We start from the raw sequence: 13,268 nt of genomic DNA, 5'->3' as shown, positions 1-13,268 counted from the left end.
TTAGCGATTTAGTATTAAACTCGTAATTCAATTATAAAAATGCTTAAGTCACCCACTTAACCAACTTTGCAAAAAAATCCTTCTTTTTCAATGCATTGTTTGAAAAAATATTATAAACTCGTAAATGGTACTATTGAAAAGTTAATGACATAAATACAATATAGAAAAAATCAATTCGCAGAAAAATAACCTACCACTACCATAATTAGAGAAAAAGTCAATAAGTTACTCGACCAATAGGTTGAAGAAAGCTCTTTTAATAACAAAAATTTGTGACCACATAAATGTAAAAATCTACAATTTTTTTTTATTAATAAAATATTTATATAATTAAATTTATTTAAAAAAAAACACATAGGCTGAGAAGTTGCAGTGAGTGTTATTTTTTTATGTTGGAAAGTGGAAAGAGAGAGAGAGTGAGAGCGATAAGAGGGTGTACAGTGACATAAGACAAACAAACACGTGTCTCTCTCTAATCCTTCTTCATCTTTTTCTCATTGACTCTTCCCAATAATTTCTCCCTCCCTTCAGTATATTTAACATAAGCCAAACCAAACCTTAATATTTCCAAACCAAACACACCCTTGACCCTTCTCTTCTCTTCTTCGTTCATGTCTTTTCAGTTAAAACCCTTTTTTTCCGCACCCGCGTTTTCCCTTCTTCTTCTTCTTCTTCTTCTTCCCATCACAATCATCGTCACCTGATTCAACGCATTAGCGAATTCCCCAACCCAAACCATTCCCAATTCGGAGATTCATCAATGGATCAAAAAGAGGAAGAGCCGATCATTGCCAAAACGACGCCGTTGAAGACTTTCCCTTCTCTCACCCATTCTTCCTGCCTCGAAATTCGGCTCTTCTATGTCAGAATCTCCCCCTGCCTCGTCGACTCGCTCCCCGACCACCTTGCGCTCTGCCACGCGCGGCGCCACGCAGGTGTCTCTCTCGTCGTCAACGCCGCCCCCGTCCCCGCCTCCTCCCCCGCCACGATCCACCTCCACCGCGGCCGCGTCGACCGCCATGCGGCCGAGGTCACCTACGTCGCCACCGACACCGTCAGCCTCAGCGGCAGCGCTGACTTCGAGGTCTACGAGAACGACGCGCTCTTCCTCTGCGGCTCCCTCGAGCGCCTCGACTCCGAATGGAGAAACGGGTCCGGGTCGGGATGGGGCATGGACTGCCATGTGGCGGCCGGGTCCGTCGGGTCGGGTTGCTCAGCGTTCTTCAGACCGCGCCTCGGGGTTTCCGCGCCGTCGATCGAGGTCTACGTTGCCGGGTGCTGCTCCGGCGTGCCTGTGATTCTGAACAAGACGATTCAGATGAGTCCGCGGAGGAGGGTGCCCAGACATGCCACGCTGGACGCGATTCCCGAGGATGAAGAGATGATGATGATGATGATGGAGAAGAACCGTGTCAATGGTTTTGCTCCCAACCGGAAGTTGCAGGTATGTGGATTGAATGAATTATCATGTAATTGTTATCGTTTTTGTGAATTGAGAGTGGCAATGTTTGTGGTATTCGATTGTTGAGTTCATGTTTGTAGCATTGGTCCTAATGTTTAAATTTCTGAGGTCTCTCTCTTTTTGAAAACTTTAGTAATTTGGTTTCATAAATTTGGTTAAAATGTATTCGTAGTCATTGAATCATAAATTATTCAAATTGTCCAAGTTATGATGATCCAGCGATCCATTAAAACTACACTTTAGCTTTGTTTTGTGAAGCCACAAATTAACTGAGGTAAATGTTCTCCGGGAGTAGGGTGGGGATTTCTTTTTGTGGGATGTGTCATTTCTCAAATTAACTTGGCTTTTCTTTGGAATTTCATTTTGTCTTGGAAGCAGTTAATGATTTTTTGCTAGCTGTGTGACCGTGTGTTGGTAACACGGTTGTTGCCTCTGGGATTGAATCTGGGAAGCGATTCATAGTTGTTTTTTACTGGAATTTCTTACATGTTAAGCATTCAATGAAAGATTTATGGAGAACATGAGGTGTGTGTGTGTGTATATGACTCTGGTTTTTGTGATGGATGCAAAACCAGCTTAAGCTTATGACGTGGTTGATTGGTGGTTCATGACAGTTTCTTTGTATGGAGTTGTGGTCATGACATTCTGTAATATGTAATGTCTGCATTAAGCTCAAAAATGTAGAAGACCTTGTGGTTGATATGTTAAGGTCATTGCTTGAGTCATGCCAAGAAAATTAACTTTGCAATGTGTGTCTTCCTTATTGAATTAATAGATAATTTAGATAGCTAGAAAACATAGATGTTAAATTTGGTTTTACTGCAGTAATTTTATTAGGGATTATTGACGATGTGGTGTGTCAAAATGCATGACAAGGGGTGAACATTGTTATTTTGTGAGGATTAATACCAACAATTGTTATTTTGTAAAGGACTGATGAACTGTATACAAACAAGAAAGCATTCTGCTGGTTCTGATAAGAGCCATAATTGATAGTGCTGTTATCATTCCGAGCCAAAGTTTGATTTTTTTTTTTTTCTGTATCATAGTCAGACCTTATTAATTTCCGTCCATTACCAGTTTAAACACTATCCCTCTGTTTGGATTTCAATCAGGAATGCCTAAACAGATGCTGAAGCCAATACTCCCTCTCGCATGTTTTTCTGTTCAAATTTGGAATGTGTTGAAACAATAAAACAAACTTAATAAATGAATTGGTATCAAGCTGACAACTGATAAGTGATAAACTAAAATTCATGTCAAGTACTATGATTATGATTGAACATACGGGAACAGTAATCTTAATTTCAGTAATTTCTTGTGTTTTAGATGATGATGAACTCACCAGGGATCTGACTTGCACCTTTCCAAATGCATTTGTTTCTTTTAAGTACAAATGGTAGTATAGTTCTAGTTTTGCGGTGCAACCTGAAGAAGCTTGTAATTTGTGAAATATAAATTGTTGTGCATTGATGGTACCTTGCAGATACCAGAGTCAGAGGTTGATGACTACGATTGTGATGAGAAGATGGGGAATGGTTTCTACTCTCAAGAAATGTATCCCGGTGAGGATGGACAACTGTCATGGTTCAATGCTGGGGTCAGAGTTGGTGTTGGAATTGGCCTTGGGATGTGCGTGGGGATAGGGATTGGTGTTGGACTTCTCATGCGTTCATACCAAACAACAACCAGGAACTTCAGGAGGAGATTTTTCTAAACTGTAATAAGGAAATTGCTACCATAGTTTAATGACAAGATGAAGAAAATATATTGGAGCTCAATCAAGGGTGCGTGGGACATTAGGATCCAGAATTTGAAGAAGCAAAATGGATGAAGTGTAAGTTTTGTAGAAGAGTGGAGATAGATTCTGCTTCCTCTTTGTTTTGTAGCTTACTCTCAGATACGTCCACGTAGCTTTGCAGATTTGCATTTCGTGTGAATTTTGTCTGGTCTTCCGACAACAATAGCTATCAATAAAAGCGCAATGCAATACAACTGCTTTGAGGATGTGATGTACCAGGGGGATCTGGTGTTCAGGGACCATCATTCTAAGGTTGCCAGAGGTTTTGACTTCGACCATGTACCCAGATTTTACTGTTTCTTTATTGCCTTGTAGATATATTATTTCATTTCATACAAATTTTGACAAGTATATATATATAAAGTTATATATAAACACGTATGTGTTTCTGTTCCCACGGTAAATGATTTTCTCACAACTATTTTCACTTCTAATAAATGTTATTCTCCATCTCCTTCGATGATCTTAAGTTTTCATTATGCTTTTATTATGGGAATTTAAACCAGTTATTTGATGGAATTTCCTTGGAAAAAAAAATAAAAACTAATGGAGAAGAAGAAGAAAAGTGTGAACTCTCAAGATCTGTCATGTTGTTGTTTTGTGAGTGTATAAAAGGACAAAAGGTGTCTTGCAGCAGTAGTTGTACTTGCGACTGCCACGTATTCAGTGAAAGCAAAGGAGGAAGAGTATGTACTTATGTCTGAAAAGACACTTTGAGATTTTTTTGTGCTTTTGGTGTCGTGTTGATGATGTTGTTGAGGAAAGGGAGAGGATAGATAGATTACGGAAAGAAAAGAAGTTGGAAAGAGATTGAGTGTTACAAAGGGAATTTACCAGGTCTCAGTATCGGGTCGGGTCGGGTGAGATGGGGACTGGGTCAAACTTAATTAATTAAGTGTTATTTGAATTTAATATTTTAAAATTTATATTTAAGATCTAATTTATTAAGTGAATTGGACATATTGATATTGTTCTGTTAATTTGGTTGGATTATTTATATTATAAATTCATATTAAATAAATATAATAAAAATTTAATTTTAAAAAATGATATGTATTATTTTAATAATAATTGTCAGAAGAATTTTAAAAATGGCATGTATTATTTTAAATAATTTATTATTAAAATTTATTAAAAAATATTATATTAAAAATAAAATTTAAAATATATATTTAGTTATAAATATTAAAACATAAATTTATATAGAATTGGATGCTTATAAAATTTAAAAACTTTAATTTTATTATATAAATTTAACTTTTATTCATTTTATTTATCTAATATTATCATTCAAACAATCCAGCTCAAGACTCACGTTCAAATCTTAGGTTCCTACCATTCAACTCAAGCTTTATGGCAGATTTCTTCAAGTTCAGTCCTATGTGAATTTTTTGTTTAGGCCTAAAATCTACTCCAAAAAATAAATCGGATTTCTAATTGGGAAGAAAAAGAACAAAAGAGACAGATGAAAAATATATAAAAAATTTGGTTGTTTAGTTATAGAGAAAGTAAAAAGGGAAAATAAATAACTGTATATATTTGATTTATTATGTCAGAACTCATAACACTTTTTTTATTTTTCTATTCATTTATGTTTTGTTTACTTGGTTGGATGAGTTTGAAGGAGAAAAATGAAGAATTTGAGTGGATTTGAGACTGAAATCTGTGTTAATTTTTTTTAAGAGATTTAGAAGTGATTGTGAGTGAATTTGGAAGTAGAGTTTGTTAGTGATTTGATTAATATGATAGATAAAAAAATGTTTTAATATATAGAAAAGAAATATTACCATTTTGTCCTTTATGTATAATTATTTTTAAAATTTTTATTTAATACTACACTTTAAAGAAATAAATTACAAAAAATAATAAAATAAATTAATTTTTTCATAATATTGCAAAAAATGTTGCAAAGCATTTGTGAATGACATTTTATTTTAAATAGAAAAAAAGGGCATGGAACTTTACCATTGCAGCACGTGAAAAAAAACGTGACAATGAGTAAAAGTGTCTTTTGTTGCAAAATACTTCACATATATCCTAGACACATGAAATAAAAAATTTCATCCATCTTACAAATCACTACAACCACTCACCTTTATTTTATCCAAAACAAACATCTTTTATACTTGGTAATTGGTCCTTTGATTTCCTTTCAAACAGGAAATCTTTTGAAGCAAACATACCCTTAAATTGTTATTTTTGTTATTCTATATTTCCTTTCCTTTCTTTACCACACTATATTCTCCACAACCAAACATAAGCTAAGGTCTCTTATAGTATTTGAATCTTAGTTCCGCGTAGTGAAAACAACAAGAAAAAAAGAGAAATAAAATATATTGGTTGAAGAAAAATATAGATAAAAATAAATAAATAAGGGTTAATTAATTCAAAAAAAGTTAAAATAAAAATACGGATTATTTGGTTATGAATAATGAAAATAAATAAGATAAAAAATTATTTTTTAAAAACATATTATTATTTATCAATATTAAATTTTATTATTTATTAATATTTTAACATGTTAATATTTTTATTATCAATATGTTTTTTATTAAAATAATATTATTTTAATTTTCATTTATTTATTATTAGAAAGCTAAACAAATTTAAAACATAAAGGAATACAACAAGAAAGCATTGCACACATTTTCACATACCAACAAAATTGGAAGAGTAGTGTGAACAATAATATATTAGCCTTTTCCTCTTATTTCATTTAATTTTTCTTAATATATTAGCCTTTTCCTCTTTACCAAACCAGTTTTCTCCTCTTCTTTTCGTCGTTTCATCACACCAAACTTATTGATAGAGTGAGTTTGGTTGAGATAAAGAGAAAAAAAAATATTGACATAAGTTGCAGAAATAGAAGTTTTGAAAAATGAAATAAAAATGAAAGATGTTTATGAATGAAGAAAAACCAAAAATAAAACATAAAAATGAATAAAACTATAGAAGAAATGATATAACGTGCTCGTAAAGTGATTATATAATTCTGTATATGCTTCTTTTCGTTGTATTTAAGTCGAGTTTCAATATGTAAGTAAATTTTCTGTGCCTTTTAATTGATATATATTATGTGCTCATAATCTATTTTTGAGTCTGAATTTTGATTTTCTAATAGTTTTTTTTTTGTGTGTTGTTTTTCTAGTATACTTTTATAGTATAATAATTATCACAAAATTTAATGTTTTAAAATAAATTAAAAAAATATTTAAAATATTAGTATAGTGTATTTTTAATGTTTAATAAAAAAACAACACAAAAAAATCAATAGAAAAACTGGATTTTTTTTTTCTTTATAAGTGTTATGCATTTGACCATATATGTTTGTGGTCATTATCATGACTCTAACACATGTTTGACAAAAGTCTCCAATGGATATATTTTTGCAATTTTTTACTGTTCCACAATGGAAAAGGTGTTTATTTTTCTCACATTCATGCGATTTTTCTTATTCAATTTATTAGAATTTTCAGTGATGAGAGTGAATAGTGTGGTGTTTGAATTCTGCCAATATCAAAGGATTGGTGTGTATTACAAACACCTTGTTTCAACCATTCTATGTCCATTTCAATAATAAGCACATTTTATGTCATTTTTATCATTTGATTGAATACGAGACATGATGTAGATCGTTTTGATCACATTCATTTTAATGAGAGGGTCTCATTCATTTTGATCGTTCCAACATTTGACTTTAATTTAGTAAGAGGTTTACGTTCAATTTTTATATCCACTTTCATCTAAAGTAGTATACGAAACACAATTTTAATAATTGTTAAATGAATGTCTAACCTTGTTCAACAAAGTGTAAAATATATTTTTGACTGTTACTAAGCTAATATTTTACTTTAATTAATTATAAAAGAAAACTTTAAGAAATTGTTTATTAAGGAACAACCTCTTATTTAACAATAATAAGAGACTTTGGTTGACAACTAAGGTTGTGAAAACAACAAGATTAATTAAAATTCAAGCTCAAAACATAACTTTGTCTACGCAATTATATAACATCAACTTGCTATGATAAGATATAAAGTTAAGTGAATTTTAGGATTAGAATCACCTTTTGTACCATGGAGAGATTGGTTGATTAACTAAGTATTTTTTTTCCTTTATAATTTTTCATGTTTCTTTAGTTTATACAGGTAGGTTTAAAGTATCGCGTGTACCTTCATTTATAACATTTTGCTTCTTTGTTAATAAAAAATCAATTTTTTATTTGTTCCTTATTTATAATAAATAGAAATAAAATAGATATTATATTTTAAAATGGTGAAATAAATTATCATATTAATGATGAAATTTTATCGATGAAACAAATTTTATCAATAAAATAAAATTTACCAACAAATTTTAGCGACACAATAAAATCATCGATAAAACAAAATTTACTCGTGGATTTTTGTTAACGTTAACCAATTTAGTCTCTCTTTAAATTGAAACCAAATTTAATTTTTATATTAAAATTCACATTTTTTATTAAATATTTTTATATAATATATTAAAATTCACATAATTATAACTTTTGATATAAAAATTAAATTTGATCACATCTTCGATAGGGACCAAATTGGTTAATGTCAACAAAAATTAGGACTAAATTGAACAAAAATAACAAATATAGGGACCAAATTGAATATAGAACATTGACTTTGACACGTGGCACGATATTAGGTTGACACGTGGACATTTACAAAAAATTTAAAAAAATTAAAAAATTCAAGAAAACCACGAAGTGACACGTGGCATATTACTGGGTTGACACGTGTACATTTAAAAAAATAAAAAAAAACTTAAAAAAAAATTAAAAATAAAAAAAATTCAAAAAAAATTCAAAAAAAACACGAAGTGACACGTGGCAGTCATTGTTCATGGTCGTTAATGATTTAAATGATGTTAGGAAAACAGGACCTAATTGAACAAAATTGACGAAAATTAGGACCTATTTGAACACAAAACCAAAATTAGGACTTATTTAAAAAAACTTAACGAAAATTGGGAGCAAAAAGATATTTTAACCTAAATTATATTAGAACAATTACTTTGTGCATCCTATCATTTCTTTTCTTACATCTATCGCTTCTCCTGTTACTCCTTGAAATTTATCTTTCGAAATACAATAAACAGTTTTTTTTTTTTTCTAAAATCAATCACTTCTTTCACGAAAAATATTCTCGAGAAGCTTTTGATGGTGTGAGATATAAAATTTGATGGAGTAAAAAAACTTTAGTCATTATTTGATTGTAGTAGATATGAACTACACATTGCCGAAGAACATGTCTCCACTAGTTTATTATTAGGTTCTTTCTCATTTTAGGACAGTTCACTTACCATTAGATTTTTCCTTACCAATTATTTTACTAGAAATATCACTTAATTACTGTCACAAATACAATTAAATCATTGTGAGCTTTGTTTTTCTAATTATTATGAAATTCGTGTTAAAAAAATGTTCATGGTCCAACAACTGAAAAACAATAGCCAGGGAAGTGTGCACATTATGGGAGACATTGCTTTGTCGCAAAGAATGAAGGAATAGAAAGGCGTAACAGTGAAGCATGTGCATGTGGCTGTAAAATTCAAGGTTTTGGACCATCCAAAGTGATGGAGCTTTCGACCAAAAACATCATGTGCCTCACCTAAACCTCAACCCTTTTGGAGGTCCCATGCACCATTCTTTAACGTCAAAACAACTTCCTATGAACTATTCAAGCCCTTCATCATTTTTCTACTTTTTGAATTACTCATCACTTTCAATTAGCATCAAATTACAAATTAAATTAAGGTTTAATAGAATTTTTTTCCCAATATTTAAAGAATTTATTCAATATGATTTTCAATTTTGTTTTATATAGTCCCGTCCTTGTTTTATTATCAATATATATGGTCTATTTTATTAAATTGATGATGATATTCTTTGGGATGTGAAAATGACTCTAATATTTTTAGTTTTTTACTCTTTATCACACTTCACAACCGTTTCGAAAGATAATAGAGATAAATGACGAGTAAAAACAGAAAATAAAGGTTCAAAAATTAAAGTTACTAATCATTATTAGAAATTTTTATATTTTATGAAATTTTTCTTATAAATTTGTTATAAAATTTTGAAAGAAAAAATTTTCTTTTATTACTTCTTTTACAAATTTTAATTAACTTGTGAATAACTATTTTCTATAAAATTATAAAATTTATAAATATTTCTTATAAAATTTATTATGAAAAATATTTTATGCAAAATATTTTTGTAAATAAATTGATAATAATTTATTATAAATTTGTATTCATGACAAAATTTATAAGTATTAATTAAGTTGTTTTTAAAAGAAAATTGGTAAAAAATGTATGTTTTTTTAATAGTGTACACGTTATTATCTTCCAAACTGTTTTATCACTGATTTAATAAAATATAATTCCTTTTAAATAAAATAGGAATTGAATTAATGATAAAAAAAATTGAGAAAACACATTAAATAAATACTTTGAATATCACATTTTAAAATAAAAAACTTATCAAGTCTTAAATTAATTAGCTACATTTATGAACATAAAGCATGTTAAATTTTATTCTAAAGTTTATAAGACCATTATTTATAATTTTTTATTTCGGCTTATCGTAATTCAGTGCGAGTACTTGAGTAATTTTGGAGAATTTATAAAATGACTTATGAGATGTTTATACGCTACTTTTAGCTTATACTGTTAAATTCTCAAGTAACTCGTAAAAATAGCGCATCATTTTATTATATACAAAAATTAGCTTTATTTTTTGTCCCATAAAAAGTAAATCACAGATCGTTGTTAAATGATAAGTATTTCTTTAGTTAGTTATTAGCTAAGTTATTTATCCAGCAGAACAAAATAAACATAATTGCAATGCTATATTGCCATATATTTCATTTTAATTATGAATAAACTATTTTTTTATTAATTCTGATTGAAAAAACTCAAAAACTTGTATTTCTTGATTACTAGATTTATCATTCTATTTTAATGACCCTGTCACGATTCACTTTTACAATTTTAGCAGAGTTATTGATAATTCATTTCATTATTTTATTTTATTATATAGGTAGATGTCAGAATTTATAACGTATAATCTTTACTACATACTTTTAAAATGTATATTTATTAAAAGTGCATATCAATATACAAATATCCGGTGAAATTTCAAATAAAATATTATTTTCAATTCAATGTTTAAAAAACATTTTGAAAATAGTTTGGGTCTTAAAAGAAGTGAATATAATATTTTGAATAACTCCAACTAATTCACAAAGGGTGGTCTTGCAAAGTTAAACCATCTCTAGATGATGAAATTGTCACAATAATCACGAGTGAATCAAATAATCTCATAAATATGATTATGAAAATATTTATAGGACTACATAAGACGAATAATTAATTATTCAATTTCGTGAATTATCATGTCTAATAAAGAAATCAATGAGTTGCAAACTATTAATTACTTGTCTCTGTCAAGAATAATTGCATGATATCAAGAATGCAACTATCCAAATTAATATATATATATATATATATAATATTTATAGTCCTTCAATAAGTATTTTATTTTATTTTAAATATATAAAAATTACAATCATGGGAGAAACCGTAAAATATAATAATATACACATATATAAACATTCTATTATAACATTTTAAAAGTTTGGTAGCTTCACTGGTGTTCTTTTCATCACCTGCATGATCAATCTACATGTGAGTCTAAGTCTCATATTGAATAAAAATAAGAAAGTAGAACACTATATAAGGATGAAGACCTATAAATCTATTGTCTTAAGATTTTAGGGTGAGAGTAGTGTCAATCTCTTATATAGTTAGATTCAGGTCTCATTATTATATCTCTCTAGTGAACCTCCTTGTTTATAGACCTAACAATGGTTTTAAAGGTAATAGTTAGTCTTAGTGACCAGCTCAGACAAGTACAATAGGGTTTATGTATTGAATATCTTCCTGACAAGAGTTTCATGTAAGCGTGTATCTTTAAAAAAATGGACAACAAGGAAAATGAGTACTCATGGTTACGCGAAATTGTACCAATATAAAAGTGACTCATCCTCGAATATATATCCAAACTAGAAACCTAGTATAATATATCCAATTAAAACAAAAGTTCAATATAAGGTAAATTAATTTCAGAGTATAACTTCTCATTCATCTTAACTAAATTTGATAACTAAAACAATACAAAAATTAAAGAATAATGATTTTATATAACAAATAGAAACTTACTTACTTTTAAGATCTGTTGGTTCAAATTGTTATTCGACTCTTCAATTTTAACATGATTTAATTAGATTTAAGAATGGATAAGAAATAAAGGGGAAAAAATGAAAGAAATAAGAGAGAAAAGATTACTTGTGAAAGGAAATTGAAAAAACGGACCCAAACCGAAGTGCAAAGTGGCCATGATACCATTTTTCTATTCTCTCTTTTATTAGTTTTAATATATTATTATATTAATTAAAACTTAATTATAATTAATTTTTAATTTTTTCTTAACACCATACAACGAACGTGAAATAGAAGAGATCGTCTAAGTGATATTTAATATCATTTTGTTATTCCAAATAGTAATCCAATTAAATGGTTAGTCTCCAAAAATACCTTTAGTGAAAAAATAAGTGTTTTATCCGCAACTTTTATACCAAATTTATATATATAATTCTATTATTTTTATACAATAATAATAATGTAGGATAGATTAGGTGAGTTGAACATTTAAGTCTGTTTATTTGCATAAGTGTATCGCACATGATTCACATTCTACAAATCCGTTGAGAATTAACAAACTATAAATATCTGAAAATCCTTGTTATTTGAGAATAGGTCTTTCACAGATGTTTTAGCATTATAAGATATTTAAATTTAAGATTAATAAGTTATAAATGTAAGCAATTCTGTTAGGTCTTACATGTACAAGTTTATCCTAACTCTTCTTTTAATCGTTATAAGATATTTATATTTAAGATTAACAAATTATAGTTATCCATAAATCCGTTGTTATTTGAGAATAGGTCTTACAGGATAAGTCAATCCTTACTTTTTTTAGCATTATAAGATATTTAAATTTAAAAATAATAAATTATAAATATCCATAACTAAGATACTTAAATCTAGGATTAACCAATTATAAATATCCGTAATCCGTTGTTATTTGAGAATAGGTCTTATAGAGATAAGTCTATCTTAACTATTTTTTAGCATTACAAGATATTTAAATTTAGAAATAATAAATTAAAAAATCCATAAACAAGATATTTAAATTCAGGATTAATAAATTATAAATATCTGTAATCCGTTGTTATTTGAGAATAGGTCTTATAAGATAAGTCTATCTATCTTAACCCTTTTTTAGCATTATAAGATATTTAAATTCAAAATTAATGAATTATAAATATTTATAAACCCCCCATTAAGAATAGGTCTTATAGGGATAATTTCATTCCGACTATTTTTTAGAGAGACAAATAAGGGATAAGGAATGGATAAAAACACATTATCCGTCCTAATTTTACTCATTAAAAAATTTATTTTGCATTATTTTTTTAAACATTGTTTATGCAGGTAAATATATTTTTTTTCCTTTTGTTGTATTTTTTTTCTAGAAATAGGATAATAGTGTTTGTATTTACGAATTCATGATTCTTGTTCTGGATGAAGCCAGAATTTTCCACACGAAAGTAACTTTAGTAACACTCCATTTGCATTCTCATTATCTATGATGATAATCACGATCACGAGACCCAAACTCACGCTTATTTAAAAAATACTAAATAGACATCGTATTTTGTAGCCTTCGGAAAAGTGTTTACCTTCCACGTTTCAATCCTAGAAACCCTAAAAACTTTTTGTTTACCTTCTTCAACACCAACTTTAATATAATATAAAGTATTCTATCATCACATAAAATAAGTTGTTTTTTAAGCCAAGAATTCAAAACCCAAAGTTAATCCTTATCAAAATCTAGTGTGCTATGTT

The 13,268-nt window shown here is 28.8% G+C and overlaps 1 protein-coding gene across 1 annotated transcript; it reads left to right on the top strand.

The window, feature by feature from the left end:
* The first annotated feature begins 546 nt into the window (after positions 1-546).
* Positions 547-3,667, top strand: LOC114165245 (uncharacterized protein At1g01500). The gene is made up of 2 exons (XM_028049902.1): positions 547-1,444; positions 2,949-3,667. The coding sequence occupies exons 1-2, from the start codon at positions 761-763 to the stop codon at positions 3,177-3,179; spliced, it is 915 nt and encodes a 304-aa protein (XP_027905703.1). The 5' UTR covers positions 547-760; the 3' UTR covers positions 3,180-3,667.
* The last annotated feature ends 9,601 nt before the right edge of the window (positions 3,668-13,268 follow it).

The sequence above is a fragment of the Vigna unguiculata genome, chromosome 10, assembly GCF_004118075.2.
Source record: "Vigna unguiculata cultivar IT97K-499-35 chromosome 10, ASM411807v1, whole genome shotgun sequence".
In the NCBI taxonomy this organism is placed as follows: domain Eukaryota; kingdom Viridiplantae; phylum Streptophyta; class Magnoliopsida; order Fabales; family Fabaceae; genus Vigna; species Vigna unguiculata.
The sequence above is the reverse complement of the archived record's forward strand: the minus strand, read 5'-3'. Positions and strand labels throughout refer to the sequence as shown.

Coding starts and splice junctions, on each gene's coding strand:
- LOC114165245 (XM_028049902.1), top strand. CDS start 761: ATGGATCAAAAAGAGGAAGAGCCGATCATTGCCAAAACGACGCCGTTG. Junction 1,445..2,948: donor CTCCCAACCGGAAGTTGCAG/GTATGTGGATTG, acceptor GGTACCTTGCAG/ATACCAGAGTCAGAGGTTGA.